The sequence below is a fragment of the Mauremys reevesii genome, linkage group 6 (genome assembly GCF_016161935.1).
Source record: "Mauremys reevesii isolate NIE-2019 linkage group 6, ASM1616193v1, whole genome shotgun sequence".
NCBI lineage: Eukaryota > Metazoa > Chordata > Testudines > Geoemydidae > Mauremys > Mauremys reevesii.
In genome coordinates this window covers 18,064,285-18,086,795 of record NC_052628.1, presented here as the reverse complement: position 1 = coordinate 18,086,795, position 22,511 = coordinate 18,064,285, and the positions used below count along the sequence as shown (strand labels likewise).

General features: G+C 39.8%; 1 protein-coding gene across 4 annotated transcripts in view; it reads right to left on the bottom strand.

The window, feature by feature from the left end:
• Nucleotides 1-534: 534 nt before the first annotated feature.
• Nucleotides 535-22,511, bottom strand: part of C6H18orf54 (chromosome 6 C18orf54 homolog) — a 34,932-nt gene continuing 12,955 nt past the window's right edge. For 2 of the 4 annotated variants that reach the window (XM_039545451.1, XM_039545454.1), the window contains 3 exons: nucleotides 5,925-6,056; nucleotides 3,487-3,560; nucleotides 535-1,986 (listed from right to left, as the gene is read on the bottom strand). In XM_039545451.1, coding sequence (XP_039401385.1) covers nucleotides 1,842-1,986; nucleotides 3,487-3,560; nucleotides 5,925-6,056 — 351 coding nt within the window. In that variant the 3' untranslated portion in view covers nucleotides 535-1,841. Of the gene's footprint in view, nucleotides 1,987-3,486; nucleotides 3,575-5,924; nucleotides 6,057-16,433; nucleotides 16,586-22,511 lie in introns of those variants that run through there. The other 2 variants (XM_039545452.1, XM_039545453.1) reach the window with 2 other exon arrangements.

The following is a 22,511-nucleotide window of genomic DNA, read 5'->3' as shown; positions in this document are numbered from 1 at the left end:
TTCATGTTATATGGTGTACTTCTATTCTCTTATGGAAGGGTCCATTGGGGCCATAAGGAGCTGGGTTGTAAGATGCAGCAACACAAGTTCCTAGATCAGGGAATTACAAGAATGGCATACCCTTTCTTGGGTCCTGTGTGAAGCAGAGCTTGGTTGGACTTAGGAATTAGGGCCTTCTTGTACTTTTATTACCAATATACCAAGTCAGCCCCTCCCTCACTTTCCAACCAGCTATTTCAATTATGCAGAACTAGTATAAAAAGCAGAACCATGAAGGCTGGCTCTGGAAAGATCTTGTTAGAACCACAGACATTTATATGTATTGTGTGTCAATTAAAATGTGTAAAAGCTATGTTTATCCCATATGTTAAGTGGCCTATTCTTTACTTCCACTCACAGATACTCCACTTTACTGAATAGCCAGACATCTTTCTTTACCGATTTGGGTTTAGACTTTGCAGGCTAACTGAGAAAACCTGGACAAAAAAGTATGCACATTGATATTAATAAAGTGTCTATATAGTGAATCATAACTGCTGACAATATTTTTTAATTAAAATACTGCAAATGACAAATACCAAACAATGTTTTCGTGTGAGCTGTAGAAGTAAAATAGTATTTGTTAACACTTAGCCACAAGCATGTACATAGTGGTGAAGAGACATAATGAGCCCCTATCTAATTAATTAAAAATGTATATATTTCATTACCAATTTATCAATGTATATCTTTAGAGACCAAATCAGCTATTTTCTAGGAAGTATTCAACAGGCATAATTAAAATACAGAATTCCCACATCCTGGGACTTGAAAAATTTCTTGCTTGTTTTATTTTTAATTTCAAACATCATTGCACCAGGCTTCAAGTGACAAACTAGCTTTTCCTTGAATGATCTATTTAACACTGCTTTAGCCTGAAGAACTGATGCAGAATTCTGGAACTTTTAAATGCATTCTTTTGGTTCTTTTCAAACTTCTTTACTGACTTGGTTTGAGGAGATTTTATACAACTGTATTAGTACAAAAAGGTAAAACTGGCCTTTAGCTATTAATCTCTCAACTGACAAAGTGCATGGAGGAAAATGCACAGCTATGTGAATGCATGCTTAAAAAGGACTACTACTTTTCAAAGTTAGGTGATATTTTATGGCACTTCTATCCAAAGAAATAGGTCACAGCTAGACTCATTTGGCCTCTTGAGGAGCATCCTATAAATCTGTCATGATATTGTCTTACTGTAACTAGAAATAATGGCTGAAAGGGGATTACATGACTTGTATTAGAGAAATGCCAGAGAAGGGTTTCTAGAGTTAGCAAATTCAATAATCTGTAGGCTTTGCTCCTGACTATAATCATGTCAAAATAATGTTCCATCAGAAAGCAATGATCCTAGAGCTTTTATGTAATATTGTTGCAAAGCCTTCCTGTTTGCGTAAGTTTATACCTCACTCTTCAGTTTCCCTATTTCTATTAATTTTGTAGCAGAGTGTGGGGGATGTAATGGGGCCACTAAATGTGGCATAGCATTTTGAATTTCTGAATTATTTTATTTATAGACCACAGAGCATTTTCCTTGATGGTTGCTCAAGTTATTTTAATAAAATAAATATTCTTGATAGTATGGATCTTGCTAGATAAATATAGAATCTAGTAAAATCTAATTATTACTCATGCATTTTGGAGTTTTCACCTCAATGCTAAAAAAAGTGTAGAAATCCTGTATGGTACTTTTAAAATAACACACACTTCTCTCAAATTTAAAAAAATAAAAATATATTTGACCTATGAAACTGCTCTCAAAGAAAAAAGTTAATGGTTATTATACAAGTACTAATATTTATTTATACAGACTGCTCAGTTTCCAACAAAATATTTCTTATTTGTAGATTTTTTTCCTTTCCATCTTCTTGATGACAATCTTTCTGATCTTGTTTGCCACTGGTATCTTCAACTAGGCCTTTGAGCCGTGACAAATGGTGTAAAGCCCTACATTTAAAAAACAAAAACAAAACACACCCTTATTAACAAGTATATATTATGATTTAAGTTACATATATTTAACAGAAATGGCAGTACTTCCTTAACACCACTTAATCAGCTTTGAGGCATCTCTTCAGATTAATACATACTGACATGTAAAACTGTGAAAACAAATTAAATGCTGATGTAAAGGGACAATTCAACTGTAGACATACTTTCATGACACTGCATTTCTTCATTTTTTTCTACAGATGTCTATTTTTCCTATTTACTACTGTTAAAAGCAAGTAAGGATGACATTTTAGCCTGTGTTATATAAAAACCTCAGCTTCTTCTAGGGTCAATGATTTTGCCTAGCAACACACAATACTTTAAATTTTATAAATCTCAATTGCCAACGTCTGGCTTGATCTTATTTCCATTTTAGTCAATGAGTTTTAATGGGAGAGGACTGGTCCTTTCTTTTCATTACTTATTTAAGAGACAGATAGTTTATAAAAACAGAACTGCAGGGTGATGTGCGGGGTGGGGGTAGGGGTCTCCACGAAGTATGGCATGCAACTCTTTGTAAAAGTGACAGATCTGTGGCTTGGCACCGTATTGATTGTTGGCTTCCCTGGCCTTGTGACACGTCTGCTGAGGTTTCTTTGCTTTCTCATAGCACTGCTGCTGCTCCCTGTTGTACCCTTTCTCCTGCATTTTCTGTGCTACCTGCTAGTAGAGGTCCACATTTATACAGCTGTTCTGTAGCTGTGCCTGCACAGCCTCTTCTCCCCACAGGCCCAGGAGATCCGATCTACTCCAAGTTGGAGCATGTAGCCAGCATGGTTAGCTGGGCAGTTGTGCACAGCAATGGAGAGCTGCCAGGTGTGCCAAGCTGGACAATTAGGAAAAGGCATTTCAAAAATGTGCAGGGCTTGAAAGGCAGGGGAGCAGGATGACTTCCGGTCACTGTGACCCCGGGGGGGGTGGAGGTGGAGTTCACAAATGTAACCAGAGTGATCAGTGTCAGGCATTGTGGAACAGCTGCTGGAGGACTGCTAGGGTCAACACAGGTAATGCAGTGTCTATATTCACGCTGTGTCAACCTCAGTACATTGACCATAGCTCAGTTGCTACTTGGGGAAGTGACGTTACTATGTCAACATAATGGAGGGGCTTACATCAGTGGGAGACAAATTTAAGCATGCACAACTAGGTCCATACAAGGAGGCTTACATTGCTTTGTATTGTACACCAGGCTTTGGTCTAAAAGTCAAATTAGGATGCTAAAGTAGTGCACTATGTTAGGAAATTGTTTCTGTACCTAAGAGTTATATTATTTTCACTATTTACATTTTACTTTTATTTAACATTATAATACAAAAATGTAGTGCACAGTGAAGATGGACAGTTTGAAACAGAATTATACTCTCGCAGTTATTTAATTTAAATTATTTTGTCAAGCAAGACTCCGAGACAGGAGAAATGTTTAACTATGCGGAGTAAGAGAATTAGCACACTTACCTTTGAAGGGACTTGGTAATAGGGATCACGTCATTGTCACATAAGTTTAATTCAGAAACTGCTTCTTCTGAAAGCTTAAAAAAGAAATCTGTCAAATATAAACAAATGACTAACAGTATAGATACGAATAGTTTACGTTTATATAGCATCTTTCATCCCATAGGGTCTCTGACAACTTTACAAATTATACACATACTATAAGGATGTTCGCCACTGAATCGAGCTCTGTGGGTGAAGTAGAAGAGTTTAAAACACTGCAACATAACAGAGTCTTCAATACCTGTTCCTAATTTGCATCAAATCCACTTGAAACTGCAGAAAAACTAAGGTAGCAAAATGGAATTGCCTAATTCAAAACAGGGTAAGCATAGTATGGATAAAATTCCTTGCCCTGGTGAAAATTGTCATGTCTGTTAAGGAGTGGTCAAGATATTTTTGTTAGAACACGTTATGCATGAAAGACAGCATCTCTAGCAGCACAGTACACCCTAACAACTGCTGGCCTCACTGGAAAAGTGTTTTAATTCACCTTCTGAATTAAACACTACTTGTAGCACATGTTCTTTGAAGTCTTCCATCCAGTTACTGACCTTCTCCAACATGGCTTTGGGAGATAGGACAGGATACTAGCATAACGTGACAGGCTATGGTAAGTAACAAGTAGGTAAAGAATTTCTAAACAGATTTTATTAAACATTTTATTTCTGTAATATAGGACAATTAAATGTATTTGAGTATGACTTTTCTTCATCTAAATTTATGCTTAGAGGCTTTCCACCTTTCTGAAGCGATTATAAAAAAGCAAATACAAATATTATGTAATGTATCCCTTTAATCTGAAATGCCATGTTTCTCATGTAAATCCTTCTTTTCTTCCTGTGCCAAAGAAGATGCTGTATAGGGTAAAATTTTCTTATATACCAAAATGGCAAAAGACACCTCATGTTGGCTTACATGCTCAGTCTACATATCAGTATGTTTGAGTTAAACAGATCAAATTACTAGCCTTGCACTAAAAATGGAGACCTCCGTCAGAGGCACTATAGTAGCTAGCACAAAGTTTTGAAGACTACTGGTGAGTAGTAGTATTCTGGTTTCATGTAACTGAGGAAGAGAGAACTCTCAAACTACTGAAGGTCTGAGAGAGTCTGAAGGATGTAGAGACAATTCGCATAGAGTTGTGTGTAAGCTGAAACAGTGAAGAACACTTATAAAATATTAACAACAAAGATATTAAATATTCTAGATATTTGAATTCTAGAACCAATTAAATGTATGAATAGACCAACAGAGGAGTGCCAGCTTATTAAAAAGAAACAAATTTAGAGCTAGATAAAGGACAGAATAAAATATCTCCTGATACCTAGCCCTGTTCTCTAAAATACAGTATACCATCTATCCAATTTAATATGAAAGAAACCACAAGATGAGAGTGGGACAGGAAGTTAGACATAATCTTGCAGTCTGATGTGGCAGAAAGAGTCAGTAAGAAATTATGGACTGCATGTAAAGAGTCACATCAAAAACATGACAGTTTTTGTCCATATGGTTTGGGGGGTGACCACATTTGGAATATTAATTTCTGAATATCTCTTTATAAAAGATATTTTGATGAATCAAAGTTCACTAAAGAGGTAAAAATAAAGGGGGGGGGGCAGAGAAACTGACTTCAGCCCCAATTTAGGAACACGCTTAAGAACATGCTTAAGTACATCCTACTTCAATAAAGCACTTAAGCACGTATTTAACACTAAGCACATGCCTAAATCCCTTTGATTTCAATAGGTTTAAACATGTGTTTAAGTGCTTTCCTGAACTGGAGCCTTTATGGGAAAAGGATTAAAAGCAGACGAGCAAAAAATTTGGAATGGGAGTGTGGACTCCTTTGGAAATCTTAAATATAGTCTGTGGACTCCCAGGGATCTGCAGAACATGGGTTGAAAAATCACGGTAATAATATGTGCAATATGCCTAACTTTTAACAAAGGAAGGGCATATTTACTCTTCAGATATTTGTACCCTGTTAACACCAAGAAGGAGAGAGAAAGAGAACAATTTAGGGTGGTCCAAGGGACTACAAGTAGTGATTTGAAATTAAGGGAAAATTGTAGGCTGAATACTGCGTATCAGGAAAAAACTTCCTAACATTGAGCTCCATTAGGTTCTCTCAACACAATTGGTACAAGTTCCACCACTTGTGACAGAGTTACAGTAGAGTGGATAAAAACCAGTAGAAAACTGGGAACAATACTACATTGTCAAGTATATGGACCAGAAGACAAAATAGGTCTTTATCTCCAATTTGAATGAATATGGATAACTGTGGTCACATTTTTGTAGGCTGGCTGGAATTCTAGCTCTTACAAGTAGAGTCCCACAGAAAAATTAGACAGAATATTAATATCAATAAGACCCAATATCAGAAAGAAACTGCTTACTTTTTTAAATTCATCATTTTGTTCAGCAGTTTTATTCTTGTTAAAGCTTTCATGAACTGCTTGAAGGTTGAACAACATTAGCTTTAAAGCTTCAACTGGCCCATGGTGGTTCCCTCCAGAAAAGGTATTTTCCTAAAACCAAAAAGCAGAAAGATTTTAAATCTTGCAATGAAACAAGAGCTGTAACATTTTAAAAATCAGACCTGCTACTTTTAATTTTTCTTTAGGACAATTTGGTAGTTGTGACCTATGTGGATTTTCCATTTTTTTTGGTCAGTCTATATAGAAATAGCATATAGAGGGCCTCATTCCCAACTACATCAATTGTATGGCACTGTACAGCCCATGGAACCAATGTAGGTACAGTGCAGTGGACCTTGAGTAACAGAGGGTATGTCTACACTGCAGTTAAACACCCACAGCTGGCCCGGGTTTGAAGGGACTGGCCAAGGGGCTGTTTAATTGTGGTGTAGGTATTTGGATTTGGGCTGGAACCCAGTCTCTGGGACCCTCCCACCTTGTGGGGTACCACAGCCCGAGCACCAGCCGGAGCCTGAACATTTACAAACTGATTAAACAGCCCCATAGCACGAGCCTACTGACATGGGCCAGCCATGGGTGTGTAATTGCAGTGTAGACATTCCCAAAAGGCGGAATCAGGTCTAGAAATAAAGGAATATAGGAATTGCTCTGACAGCAAGTTGGTATAGAGATCATGCTTTTAGTATGTCTTGACTTTATTTGATAGATGTAAATTACACTATTAATGAACATAGCTGGGCACACTAAAATTCTTAACTCCAAATATTATTTTTAATAAAAATATGATATATCCAGAACCAAACTCAATCCCACATTCACCCATAACATGCACACCATATGTTCCCCAACACTTGGAAAGCAAACACCTCGGAAAAGAGTTGTTTAGAACCTGAACTGTGAATTTCCACATTTTCTAATTTTGAATGTTTAATTTTTGAAGGGACATCAGTAGCTTAAGAACAAATATCACCTCTGTTTGAAAATTATTTGCCTACCTTTGTTAACAAGTAACTTCAGATTACTATCGTTGAAAGATGAGGATTTTTTTAAATTGTGATTTATAAGGGAAAGCTATGAAACTAGAGAGTTATCTTTGCATGTTTTTTTTCCACACAACAGATGTGATAAAAACAAAATATATAGGAATGAGAGTAGGTTGCAACTGGCCTGGGAATGGCAAAACATGTGAAAGGAAGCATATAGTAAAAATCTTAAATGAATCAAACTGTACCATAGAATCTCTATGGGAAGAAATTCCATGCTTGAGTAATAGAAGTTTAGCAGTAGGAATATCTACTGACCACACGACTAAGATGGTGACAGTGACTGAAATGCTCAGGGAGATTGGAGAGGCTACAAAAAACAGAAAACCCAATCATAATGAGGGATTTCAACTATCCACATTTTCACTGAGTATATGTCACCTCAGGATGGGATGCAAAGATAAAATTTATAGGCACTATAAATGACTGTTTCTGGGAGCAGCTTGTCCTGGAACCTACAAAGGAACAGGCAATTCTTAATTTAGTCCTAAATGGAGCACAGGATCTGGTCCATGAGGCAAATTTAGCTGAACCACTCAGAAATCACTACCATAACAATTAAATTTCACATCCTTGTGGGGAGGAGGAACCCCCACAGTAGCATTTAAATTCAAAAAGAGGAACTGCACAAAAATGAGGAAGCTAGTCAAACGGAAGTCACATGAGTGAAATTCCTGTAAGCTCCATGGAAACTATTAAAAAGTCATCATAATAGAGGCTCACGTTAAACGTATGCCCCAAATAAACAGCAGTAAGAGGACCAAAAAAATGCCACTGTGGCTGAACAGCAGAGTAAAAGATATGGTGAGAGGCAAAAAGGCATCTTTTTAAAAATTGGATGGCAATATTACTGAGAAAAATGGAAAGGAGCATAAACTCTAGCAAGTCAAGTGCAAAAGTATAATTAGGCAGGCCAAAAAAATTTGAAGAGCAACTAGCAAAGAGACACGCAAAGTAATATTAAAAAAAAGTGTGTAAGTACATCAGAAGCACGAAGCCTGCCAAACGCAAAGCAGGCACTCAAATTCACCCAACTTAGTATTTAGACTTCTAGCATTTCTAAACAAGCACTTATATTTGTCTCTATTTAGTTGTCCGCCTTCATGTGATCTAATTGAATGAGACTCTTTCGTTTGACTGTTTCTCTTCAGTTTCTACCTGTACTTTATCAACTCCTATCCTCTCCTCTTTACTAGGACAAAGTATTCCCTTTAATAAATCCACCCTCAACAGCTGCCTCTGTCCGATCTGTATGCTCTTCTGCGCCCGTCAGCTTTCCCCCAGCCCTTAGCTTAAAACCTCCTCTATGAACTTTTTAATTTTACATGCTAGCAATCTGGTTCAATTTGGTTTAAGTGGAGCCCATCTTTTGTGTATACGCTCCTCCTTTGCCAAAAGGTTCCTTAGTTCCTAATAAACCTAAATTCTTTTCCCCAACACATCGTCTTATCCACACATTGAGACCCTGAAATTCTTTGTCTAACTAGCCTTGTGATTTGTGTTTGGGATGACTGGAGAATACTAATGCGATGCCAATTTTTAAAAAAAGCTCCAGAGGCAATCCTGGCAATTATAGGACGGTAAACCTAACTTTACTACCAGGCAAACTGGTTGAAACTATATTAAAGGATACAATTAATAGACACCTAGATTAACATGATTTTTTGGGGAAAAGTCAACGTGGCTTTTGTAAGCTAAGGTCCCTCACCAAAGGCTCTTAAGCAAAGTAAGCAGTCGTGATAAGAGGGGAGGTCCTCATGGATCAGTAACTGGTTAAAAGACAGGAAACAAAGGATAGGAATAAATGGTCAGTTTCCAGAATGGAGAGAGTTAAACAGTGGTGTCCTCCACGGATCTGTACTGGGACCAGAACTGTTTAACATATTCATAAATGATTTGGAAAAAGGGATAAACAGGGAGGTGGCAACATTTGCAGACAATACAAAATTACGCAAGATAGATGAGTCTAAAGCAGAAGTGAAGAGGTACAAAGGGATCCCACAAAACTGGGTGACTGGGCAACAAAATGGCAGATCAAATTCAATGCTGATAAATGCAAAGTAATGCAAATTGGAAAACATAATTCTAACTATACATACAAAATGATGGGGTCTAAATTAGCTGTTATCACTCAAAGACCTTGGAGTCATAGTGGATAGTTCTCTGAAAACATCTCAATTTGCAGAGCTAACAGAATGTTAGAAACCATTAGGAAAGGAATAGATAATAAGACAGTAAATATCATAATGCCACTATATAAATCTATGTATGCCCACACCTTGAATACTGCATACAGTTCTGGTCGCCCCATCACGAAAAAAAAAAGTTTAGAATTGGAAAACAAAGAGAAGGGCAACAAAAAGTATTGAGGGTATGGAGCAGCTTCTGTATAGGGAGAGATTAAAAAGACAGACTTGGAAAAGAGATAGTGGAGGGGGGGAGGAATATGACAGAGGTCTATAAAATCGTGACTCATGTAGAGAAAGTGAATAAAGAAAAGCTATTTACCCCCATCATATAGCATAAGAACCAGGGATCACTCAATTAAATTAATGTGCTGCAATGCAGTCAACCTGTGGAACTTGTTTCCAGGGAATGCTGTGAAGGCTAGAAGTATAACTGGGTTCAGAAAAGAATTAGCTAAGTTCATGGAGAATAGGTACATCAATTGCTATCTGGTCAAGATTATCAGGGCAGCAACCCCATGCTCTGGGCATCTTTAAACCTCTGACTGCCAGAAGCTGGGACTGGATGACAGGGGATGGATCACTCAATAATGGCACTGTTCTGTTCAGTCCCTCTGATGCATTTGGCATTGGTCATTGTTGGAAGACAAGATGCTGGGGTAGATGGACCATTGGTCTGATCTGGTATGGTCATTCTTATGGCATCTTAGTTGTTTTTGTTTGACCTTACCCAGATTTCTCACCAGATCAGGTACAGTCATTTTACTGCCAGTATCACCCTGTCATTGGTATTGGCATTAAAAATTTCCTCTTGTTGTCCATTCTCCTACCCTCTGCTGTTCCTTTCTCCATTGCTGTATCCTCTTTTTCTTGATTCCCCCAGAAAATTTACATTAGGATTGAGTGTGGATATTACATGAGCATCTTCCAAACATCTCCCCTAAATTCCTTGTTTAAAGCTCTTTTAATCAGTTGTGCCAGCCTTCAGCTGAGAAGTCTATTTCCCTCCCTACTTAGAGGACTGTTTGGTATGGACTCCACCTGTCAGGGAATGCCTCCCAGTGGTCGAACATTCCAAAGCCATCCTTATAGCACCATTGCCTAATCAACTGTTGATATAATCTTGTTTTGCCTTTGCTCTCCTCCTCTAGGGATGGGTACAATCTCACTGAACAGAACTTGAACCTTCATTTCTTTAAGCACCCTCTCCAGCCTGGGGTAGTTTTCCTTGATGCGTCCCAGCAAGACTCTAGCAGTATCATTTGTTCCCAAATGAATGAATCGATGGATTCTTTCCCACTGCCATCAGGGCCCTCTTCAGCCTGAGATCCACATCCCGTCTGCTGGGAGCTAAGATACAACACACCCTTCTGTTCTCCGAATCAGCTCTGGTGACAGGCCTGTCTATTCTTCTTAGCAGTGAGTCCCCAATTATGTAGACCTGCCTCTTCCTGGTGTTGGTGCGATTCTCCGGCCTTCTCCCTCTGTTCTTTCTGGCTGCAAATCTTCTTGTCCTTTGTTCTTATTTGCAATCTTCTGAGACTCATCCTCTATCCTCCTGGGGCTCCAAATTCTAGCTTTTCCCTCTTTTTGTAGGGCTAGCCATTCTTCCCCTTGCTCTTCCATCTTTTATTACTGCCTGCTTCTCACCTTCATTTTTCAACTCAGTGAACCTGTTCCTCATCTCTATTTCTTCTTCACTAGCCAGTCTTTTCTGCTGCCTTGTTCTCATAGCCACAGGCTTCCACAGGCCACTTTCTTCATTCAGAAATGTATCCTCTCAGTATTCTTGTCCAGCATGCATCTTCAAGTCTTGAGTTTTCCCTTCAGCCTCCTCTCTCCTTCCCTTCATCATCTGCTCAAATCCCCTTCTAAACTCAACCATTATTTCAAGCTGCACCATCAAACCGAAGATCCTCTCTTCCATCAGATCTATCAAGAGGCACTTCATACAAACGAAGCACCTTTCAGGTACCCTCTCCAGAATGATATACATCCTGCAGCTTCCACACCAAGCTGTCTTCATTGTTTCTTCCATTCTTTAGGTCTTTGTAGCTGTCATAGCCTCCTAAGCTCCCATAAACAACAAGTAGAACAAAAAACCCACACACACTAGACACACCCTCCCCCAAACTCAAACTACAACTCCCCTGTTTTCACAGCTCCGTTTGATGGCTCCTGTGCCTCTGGTTAGCCAGTTGGCTGCCTTTATACCTCTGTATATGTTTGTTGAGAGAACCATGTTTTTATGTGTGCGTGTTGAGAGAAGCAAAGCATTAGAGCACAGCTAAACCTTGACTGGGGGTAGGGCTTGCCTAGCTATGATCTAACGCTCTGCTTCTCTCAACACACTGCCCCCTACCAAATTTTACAAACTGAAAACAAACTACCGAGCAAACACATACTCTCAAGAACTCATTCACTGCCCCTAAGGAACAGGGGCTTGTCTCCTTTTTCCTACAACATATCTTCACTCAAACTCCCATTTTCACAATTGTTTGCTGGCTCCTGTGCTGCTGCTCCTCCTTTGGAGAAACCACGCAGATGAGTATACATTAATCAACTCCATCCATTTTGCCCTTTGAAATTCAGCAAGGGGAGGTGAGGAGTAAAAAGGCAGAAGAAAGGAATGAATGTGATTCGTAATATCGCTTGGAGGTATTTGAAATTGAGGAGAGGTGTGAATGCTGGATCAATTATCCAAAGAGGATCAGGAGAATGTCACCTCATATGTAGATGAGGAGGTGGTGAAGATGAAGAGTTGTCACCTCATATGTAGAGGAGACTGAGCGGACTAAGTGTGGAGACTCACCCAGGAAACAGGTTTCAAGGCCAGGGCCGGCTCTGGCTTTTTTGCTGCCCCAAGCCAAAAAAAAACAACCCCCCCCCCCCCCAACAACCTGCAGGGTGGCTGGAGCCAGGGTGCAGGGGACTCCCTGTGTTGCAGACGTGCCCTGGCTAGTGCGGGGAGGGGAAGGAGGAGGAGGAGGAGGGAGTGGGGAGAGAAAGAGAAGGGGGGCGGCCAGGGCTTCAGCGGGGCGCTCACCACATGGCCTCGGCCGCCGCACCGCCTGCTGGGAGGGCTCTGCACCGCTCTGGTCAGCAGGGAGGGAAGGACGCGGGCTGACGTGCTGGGCTTGCCGCAGATATGGCACCAGCTGGGGCAGACGGAGCGTGCAGCCCGCTCCCAGCAGGGCACTCCCCTCCTCTGCACCGCCACCCCCTACAGGGCGGCCGGAGCAGCAAACAAAAAGGCAGCCGTGCCACCCTAGGATTGGGTGGAATGCCGCCCCATAGAATCTGCCGCCCCAAGCACGAGCTTGCTTGGCTGGTGCCTGGAGCCGGCTCTGTTCAAAGCTAATAAAGAGAAAGCCCAACTAGTGGAGAGGAAAATGAATTATTTGTAGGTGACCAAGAAATTCCAATAGATCAACAAAAGGTGAAATCACTAATGAATTTACCAAGGCCAGAGGATTCTCATGTGTTGAAGGTGATGTTAGGAGAGTTTAACTATTTAAGGAAACACATCTGAAATTTTGCCAGTATAACTTGACCTTTGTGGCATTTACTAAAAAAGAAAGTAGAATGGGAGTGGGGGCCTGAAGAAAAAGCTTTCTGTAATTTAAAACAAGCCCTGATGCAACCTCCAGCATTGAAATTCCCAGAAATAAACAAGCCGTTTGTAATTAAGTTGGCAGCGACCCAAGAAGTCTAGTGGTGGTATTGATGCAAGAAACTGACAGGAAGTTAATACCGGTAGCATGGGAGTCTAGAAGATTAACCCCTATGGAGCAGCAGTTTGGGATCTGTGAAAGAGAATGTTTAGCTACTGTGTAGGCCATTGAAGCTTTTGCTTTGACTACTGGCACAGTCCCTATTACAATACAAACACCTCACTCCCCTGAAGTATATTTTAATCAGGAAAACTGCAGGGGAAAGGAATATCATATACCAGGATGGCCCAATGGACCTTGATGTTAATTAGCAGAGATGTTACTTATGAGAATAACAAACAAGCAATTATGTTACCATATGCTCTCCTGATGGAAGGAGAGGAGCATGAATGCCCACTTTCAGAAACTGAACCCAAGTTAGTTGAAGAAGCACCCCTGGTAGACGAGGAGGAAGAAGGTATACAGAAGAAGAAGAAGTGGAGGCATCATTACCCAGTGGGTATGGGAGTTACCAACAGAACATAAGAAAATGGAATTTAAACTGACTGGCGCCATTAAAAAAGCCAGAGACTAGGTGGATTCTCATGCGGCTCAGGACACTCAATTATGGAAAATCGGAGACAGTAATATATTTGAAATTAACATTGAAAAATCATGTCCTGGAGTCTAAATGGGGTGGGCCATTTACCATCATGAATAAAATTTCACATACTGTAGTGCAGATTAACAAGGGGGAAAAGGGAAAGTGGGTCCACACATCACAATTAAAGTTATGGCCTAAAGATTAAATAATGTCTCTTTCTTCTAGTTTATCTTACAGAGGGAAAGGCATGCCCAATTGCACTGGAAATTATCCTGTACAGACCTTGGATTTGGAATGTAAATATGGTTCTGCAATTTTTTTAATGGGTTTATTGCTTAAGCTTGCTTTGCATTTTGTGCTTAGAAGAATTGTGTTATGTGCGTTATATTTTAGGAAGAAAAAAAATATTGGAGCTCGAGCAAAGATGGAAGAGGTTAGTGTAAGTATTTAGAATAATATGACCGGAAGCATCGGACATTATTTCTATGGAATAAGGGCCATGGTTCAATATTGAGGATCCTCATAATTCAAAAAGGGTGGAAATATGGTTTTTGGCTTTTATGTTTTTTGAATATTTGGGGATATGGTTAGGTTTTTTATGTTTATTAATCAGATACCAGTAAACAAGATTGCACCAGGAATCATGGCAGATGAGCACCCATATAGTAGTGAAGAAGTAATTAGAGCCCAAACAATCTGGAAGGAACAAAAGTAAACTTAAGTGCACAACATCTGGAGTGTATGCCATATGCTTTACCTCTATTACAAGCATCACAACAATGGGGAGGACAGGACTATATGAAATAAAAGGTATAGGGGACTATTTCGTAGGTAGTATTGGAACTGGAGTTTTAAACTCATTTGATATTGAGACTTACAAGGGAAAATGTCAGCTTTGGGTAAGATTTTGGGGGCTATACAGACACATGCATTATCGGAACAAGGAATAAGAAGTGTGGAACTCCAACTGAAACAAACCCAAACTTTGAAAACGTCTCTAAATGTAAATCTATTTGGTGTGTCTGAGATTGACAATAAAACTGTACTAGCAATACGATGTGTACCGATGCAAACTTCTGGGATACAATACATAGAAAGAATGGTTAATCTGTTAAGTAATGGGCAATGGCTTTTCGAATGGTTCAAAGATCCTCATATATGGAATCAACGAATTACAGGATGGAAGAAATATATGGAGTTTCATTGGGATCAAGCCACTCTGAGGGGAGAGTGGAAAGGTAGAATGCTGTTACACAACACAAGGAAGCAAAGAAAAGCAGCAATGGCCTGGATGTTGCTAAAAATTATTAATGGAAAGTTATCACAAATAAAAATAAGTGGGATACACTTGACTCAAGAATAAGAGGATTATAAATTAATAGAATTAATGAAACATTGTGAAGAGTGAGGACGAAGCAAATGGGTGTGCTCACAACTAACTTGGTCCCTAGAGGGATGTAATTTGAACCATTCAAGCAGACAATGTACCATGCAAAAACTTTAATGGCACAAGAGTGTTTGATTTAGGCAATGGGTGTATTTGTGTGGTAACCACTGAAAAACATGTATTTTGGGAAGTATGACAGAAAAAGGCCCAATTGAGTCATGTAAATGTAATGTAGCAGAGGTTAATTATTTAGCAAGGTCCTCTATTTTTAAAAAAAGGAAATTATGTGGACTGGTCCTTTGATTTGGGGATACATTGGGAACAATGGGAAAAATTGATTGATGAAAGTGAAAAAAATAAGGCAATATGCAAAAGTATCATCTAAGTCTGCTCAGCTGCAGAAAAACATTGATTCACAATGGTCAAATATTAAAATTGGGAAAAGGGGAAGATTGGTAATTTCTCACTGGTACGATGTTTTTTAAAAGGATGGTCTCCCAGTGTCACAGCTCTTCTAAATTTAATGCTACATCCTACTGTGATATTTGCATTAATGATTTTCTTAACATTTATTATGCTGTGTTTATACTGCCGCATAAGAAAGTGGCAACACATTTTGGAACAAGTGATATATACAATTGAATTGCTTGCAAAATTGTAAAGTGATACAATAATTAATGGCATTAATCATGTATCAAGAGGGGGGAAAGTTGGGAGATACACATTGTGATTCATATATCCATGTAATATGTTATAGGTCACTGAGGCCTGGTATGAATGACGCGTGTGTTGCAAGTTAGCAACCGAAGCAAGAACTTCAGGTCAAGGACTATTAGAACTCTTTGTGCAAAAACAATTTTATGTTCTGAGAAAAATACAGAAAATCATCATAGACAGGAAACACCACCAGCTGGACTGATATAAAATTGTATAAGAATTGGAGGAAATGGCACGCCTTGGATCATGGCAACCCGCCCAAGATTGTCTCTTTGGAATTGTGCGGGTAGAAGGCCTAGTGAACAAAGGCAAAGAACTGATGACGCGATGGAATGGACTATAAATGGATGCCTATGATTTCTGCAAATCAGAGTTGCTTATTGATCCAGTGTCCCATGTGAATATAGATGTGGTTTTTGTAGGCTCCCAGCATCTTATGATCTTATCCTGACGGAATGAACCTTGACTGATCATCAGGGCCATTCTGACCTTTGGACTCTGGTATAGTATGTTTGGGGTGTGAAGGAGGAGTGAGTAAGGTTTGTTTTGTAATCAATAAAGAGCATTTAGAATATTATATACCAACACTGTGTCCGGTATCTGCTTGCTCCGCAGCCCATAGGGAGACCTCTACTGCGGGTCTAACACCCCGAGCTATGAGTCAAATGTTGAGATGGTTGATGCTTCTGGAGGAACTTTCTTCCCCAGGGATTCCAATTTAGGCACTTTGCTATACCAAAAAAAGACTTCCAAGTTGTGGAGGTAATGGTAACCCATGACATTTCAGATTTTAAATTCCAGCAATAAGACATACATATTCTGAGTCCATCTTATATACTCCTATCCCTAAGGCTGGCCCTGCCTCCTGTGTACTCACTTTTTCCCCCTTCATATGATGTTATTCCTAAGAATTGTGAGGTGCAAGTTACAGTAGAAGTTCTGTCTCTTCATCCACAGTCCCAAATTTTGGTCAAAGAATTGCAAGACCTCTGTCAATCCCAGTGGCAGAAGACCTTGAGACAGATGAAGCTATGCAGAAAACAAGTTATTTTTCTTTAAATGTGTAATTGTTACTAATAAGTTTACATGTTACACTAATTGTTAGTCTAAGAATGAGGGGAGGAAAGTAAAGATGTAGCACATACAGGTATATAGTAATGCAGACCTCCAGTATTTTTAATATTTTTTTGTTAATGAATTTAATAAGTAGCTTTGAAGCAGCCTGACTTTAATCTTTGATAGAGTGAAATAAACATTTACCCAGTTCCCCAAACAGTAACAATTCTGCAAATTATTTTATTTATAAGGGCTTGTCCGCCTTGGGGAAGTAAAAGTATGAAGCACGTAAATGGGTAAGAAACTACTTTTGTAAGTCATAGGATAGTTGGTAATAAATTATGACCAGGAACAGACTCCAATGTTTCAGGTGAACAGCTGAGACTCATGAGGGGGTTGAGAACATCGTCTCCAGTTATTTCCTGAACGTTACTTATCTGGAAAAAAACAGACTCATTGGTGTGACTAAGAAACAGTGCCCTAAAAGGAGAACCGCAAAAGTGGACCCAGAGTCAGACTGATATCACTTACTCATGATTGGGCAATGCAGTTGGGGTGACAATCTTGTGATCCTCTGATCGATCAGATGATTTCAGGCAAGGACCTGTGGGATAATACCAGCCCGAGTTTCACTCATAAGAGACCAGATAAATGAGGAGGAAGTTCACCACAATGACAACTCAAATGCTGATATCACACAGTTTCAGGGTAACTGCACCTGCATCCCCCTCCCTCTGTGGTCCAATCCAGGGGTGCCAAGTTAGGTGCTAGGTCTCCAGCAGTCACTTCTCTCTGATCAGAAATCCTTGCCCCACTATTTTCTGACCAAGGGGTTTTAAGACTACAGAGCTCCCTGCCTTACACTTGGATACCCAGCAAGCCTGTCTAACAGCGAGTGCCTGCATGTTGCTTTCTGATGGCTATGAACAGCGTACTGCCAGGAGTTACAAGTTACCACACAGCTCTTTCTAGGCAAGCACATTTATTCTTAAGATAAAGTATTACCAAGAAAACATTAAAAACAAACAGATTTAAACACACATTAAACATACCAGAAGTTACTTATTAGTCTTTTGACAGCCTAGTAGGCCACCGTCTTTCCAATGCTTCAGGAAAGGTTAGGGTCCCCCTTGAACAGAATGTCTATCCAATTGCTTGGATCAGAACAAAGGCCCCATATCAGTTTAAGCTCAGCTTTTTATACCAAAAATCCTTTTTGTGTTTGATTATCTGGAAAGCCAACTTTGAATCAGTATACGCAAACACCAGGTGATGGTGCTTCTCAAGTTGTTTAACAATCCCCAGGGTAATCACCCCACACTGCTTTTAGGTAGTAGTCTATTTGTGGCAACCATCCCCTATGGAGTAGAACACAATCATACATAAGCCATTCATAAATTTGATACTGTAGCCCCCAAAGATACTCCATGGGATTGCAATGTCCATCACAACTTCCCCTTCAAAGGAAAGTAGAGAGAAAGACATCACAGCCTGAGAATGTCAGTACCTGAGCCAGAAGACATTGCTGGTTCCCCAAACTACAGTTGCTCTGTAGCTCCATAGACAAGCAAACTACAGAGCAGATACTTTTTCTAAGAAACTTTACTCATTTTGTCTCCTTAATGGGACATTTGAACACCAGTGCAGGGACACCTGATAGGAAAAAACTGTCCTAGATTTTTTAGGAGTGGATATGTTTGTGCAACTGTTAATAGTAATATCATGTGCATATAAGTCCATACTGTAAGGTACCATTGAGTACTACTTAACTAGGATCAAAGCAAATCATAGATCTTTTAAGAGTCACCTAGGATATACAAAGATTTAAGATACATAAAGATTTAGCCTAATCTTAACCAATTCTTTCCACTCTAGGGAGTGTTGGAATAATTGAAAGAAACTAGTAAACCAGGAAGATGGTCTTCTCAAAGACCAAGGCATCTTCCTCTTGTGTAAGGTACTAGTTTGGTATAGATACTTACTTGTGAGAGAATTCTGTGCCACTGCGTGTGCAGAAGTTGAGCAGAAATTAATGGGTTTTGTATAGAATTTCCTTTTCCTCCACAGAAATGGGTTGCAGAACTGCTGGCAGCCACTAGGGGTCACTGGACCCAGCAGAGCACAGCTCGCAAGTAGAAGACACTGCCAGAGGGAGGGCACTGAAGGGATCCCAGCAACTGCAATTCTCAACACGCCCTGAAGGAAGGAGGCAGCATGCAGGAAACTCCACACAACCCTGGGACCCAGCATCAGGCTGTTTCTCCCTCTGGATCCCTGAGCGAGAGGAGTACGTATGTCTGGGCTGGGTAGGGTGACCAGACAGCAAATGTGAAAAATCGGGATGGGGGTGGGGGTGGGTAATAGGAGCCTATATAAGAACAAGACCCAAAAATCGGGACTGTCCCTATAAAATTGGGACATCTGGTCAACCTAGGGCTGGGGGGAGAGCACAGCTGGTCTCTGGGGAGGAGGGGAGGCGGGTGGGTGTCTCATGGCTGGGCTCTGAGGGGTGGAGGATAGGGTGTGTGTGAGAGTATATGGACTGGGGCACCCCACAGCTGGGCTCTGGTGGGCAGGGAGGGCATGCAAGTGTCTGGGTGTGTGTGTGTGGGGGATAGGGGTGTGTGGGTGCCTGGCACACCTACTGGGCTCTGGGGGGAGGGGGCAGAGACACAGGAACTGGGTTATCATAGGGGTTTCCTCAACTCTACTCTTGGAGGAATTTTTTTTGTGTCTGTACTGTTATAGTCCTAGTTGCAGATAAGCACTTTGAAATAAATTACCAAAATAATTGAAACTGGCGTGATTAGAGAGTTATTTTGATAAATAAAATATGCAGAATTTTAAAATATTGTCACAGAATTTTTATTTTTTTGATGCAGAATTCCCTCAGGAGTAATAGATATAATCCTTACATCAAATTTTGTTAAAAAAAATAGAAAAGACCCGGTCATATAAAAGAACATGAAGATGTTTTTTATTCAGAGATTCCAAAAGGAATGTTCGGATCTGTTAAAGTCACAAAAACTAGGATATAAACAAGGGTTTTTTTCCCCCCCTCACTCCCAAATAAGAGCTCTGCACGTTTTTTGCTGAAGTTTTAAGGAAACGTCTAGTTGAGAATGTTTTGTAGAAAACTTTTATGTCTTAAATGCAAGCACACAAGTGAAATGCAAATATATGTTAGTATAGCTTCTAGTGTAAGTTCCTAATATCACCGTAACATGATTCAGTGACTGAAAGTTGAAGCTAGATAAATTCAAATTGGAAACTAGGTGTAAATTTTTGACAGTCAGGCTAATTAACCATTGGAACAGCTTTCCAGTGGTCACAGTGGATTCTTCATCACTGACAATTTTTAAATAAAGATTTGATGTTTTTCTAAAAAGATATGCTCTGGGAATTATTTTGGAGAAGTTCTCTGGCCTATATTATATAGGAAATGACAAAGGTTCCACTTCTGACCTTGGAATCTATAAACTGCTACGTAAATGGCAAAATGCTGTATGTACCAACATGGAATGTAATGACCTTGCTAACTTGATTACTAACACAAGAAGTTATTTATATACAGAATATTTATTATTAACAGGGCATTAGGAAACAACAAATAGAAAGGGTTCAGTTAACAAAAGCGAATGATTGAAAATATCAGGAATGTTTCCTTTAGAGAAGAGATGAATATGAAGGGAAAGAATACAAAATAATGATCTAGATCAGTGGTTCTCAAAGCCCGTCCGCTGCTTGTTCAGGGAAAGCCCCTGGCGGGCCGGGCTAATTTGTTTACCTGCTGCATCTGCAGGTTTGGCCGATTGCGGCTCCCACTGGTTGCAGTTCGCCACTCCAGGCCAATGGGGGCAGCAGGAAGCAGCGCGGCTGAGGGATGTACTGGCTGCCCTTCCCGCAGCCCCCATTGGCCTGGAGCAGTGAACCACGGCCAGTGGGAACCGTGATCGTCCGAACCTGCGGACGCAGCAAACAAACTGGCCCGGCCTGCCGGGGGCTTTCCCTGAACAAGCGGCGGACCGGCTTTGAGACCCATTGATCAGGGAGTACGCATACTCCTGGGGGTACGCGGAGGTCTTCCAGGGGCTACATCAACTCATCTAAATATTTGCCTAGCTTTATAACAGGCTAAATAGAAAGCACTAGTGAAGTCAGTACAAACTAAAATTTCATGCAGAATTATTTGTTTATACTGGTCTATATACTATACACTAACATGTAAGTACAATATTTATATTCCAATTGATTTATTTTATAATTATATGGTAAAAATGAGAAAGTAAACAATTGTTCAATAATACTGTGCTGTGACACTTTTCTGTTTTTATGTCTGATTTTGTAACCAAAGCAAAGTACTTTTTAAATGAGATGTAACTTGGGGGTACACAAGACAAATCAGACTCTTGAAAGGGGTACAGTAGTCTGGAAAGGTTGAGCGCTACAGGTCTAGAGAAGGTAGACTGAAATATGCGGTTTAATTAAAAGGCAACAATAAAGCTAATATAAGGGGTATTACAGTGAGGTGGCAAAATTTGCAGATGATATAAAATTATTAAAGATAGTTAAGACCCAGGCAGACTGTGAAGAGCTACCAAAGGATCTCTCAAAACTGGGTGACTAGGCAACAAAATGGCACATTAAATGTAATGTTGAAAAATGCAAAGTAATGCACATTGGAAAGCATAATCTCAACTATACATATAAAGTGATGGGGTCTAAATTAGCTGTTACCACTCAAGGAAGAGATCTTGGAGTCATTGTGGATAGTTCTCTGAAAACATCCACTCAATGTGAAGTGGCAGTCAAAAAAGCAAACAGAATGCTGGGAATAATTAAGAAAGGGATAGATAATAGGACAGAAAATATCATGTTGCCTCTATATAAATCCATGGTATGCCCATATCTTGAATACTGTGTGCAGATGTGGCTGCTCCCTCTCAAAAAAGATATATTGGAATTGGAAAAGTTTGAGAAAAGGGCAACAAAAATGATTAGGGGTATGGAACAGCTTCCGTATGAGGAGAGATTAATAAGACTGACTTTTCAGCTTGGAAAAGAGATGGCTAAGGGGAGCTATGATTGAAGTCTATGAAATCATGACTGGTGTAGAGAAAGTAGACAAGGAAGTGTTGTTTACTACTTCTCCTAACACAAGAACTAGGGGTCACCAAATGAAATAGGCAGCAGGTTTAAAACAAATAAGAGGAAGTATTTCTTCACACAACGCACAGTCAACCTGTGGAACGCCTTGCCAGAGGATGTTGTGAAGGCCAAGACCACAACAGGGTTCAAAAAAAGAGCTAGATAAATTCATGGAGAATAGGTCCATCTATGGCTATTAGCTAGGATGGGCAGGAATGGTGTCCCTAATGAATGAGTGACAGGGTATGGATCACTTGATTACCTGTTCTGTTCATTCCCTCTGGGGCACCTCATTGGCCACTGTTGGAAGACAGGATACTGGGCTAGATGGACCTTTGGTCTGACCCAGTAGGGCCATTCTTATGTACAAGAGGAAATACAATACATAACTAACTTGTGGAACTCAACTGATTGACAAAAGCTATTACTAAGGCTAAGAGATTAGTAGGCTCAGATATTTATATGGAGACCACCACTATTTAGTTACTTCAGATAGGAAAAACATTAAAATATAGGATAGAAAATTCAAGCAACTAATGAAACAATTACTATTACCAAAATGGGTTAAGACCAGCTGCTATTTATTTGCAATTCTTGATCACAGAAGAGTCAGAATGTAGGGATTAATCATTAAAATTATGTGACTATTTAAAGACATTACAATTTTTCCTTTTGCTGTTAACTCATTATTAAAACTAGAACAGAAACCAATCTACAAGTGTTCTTCATGCTACTATTTGTGCACTAGAAA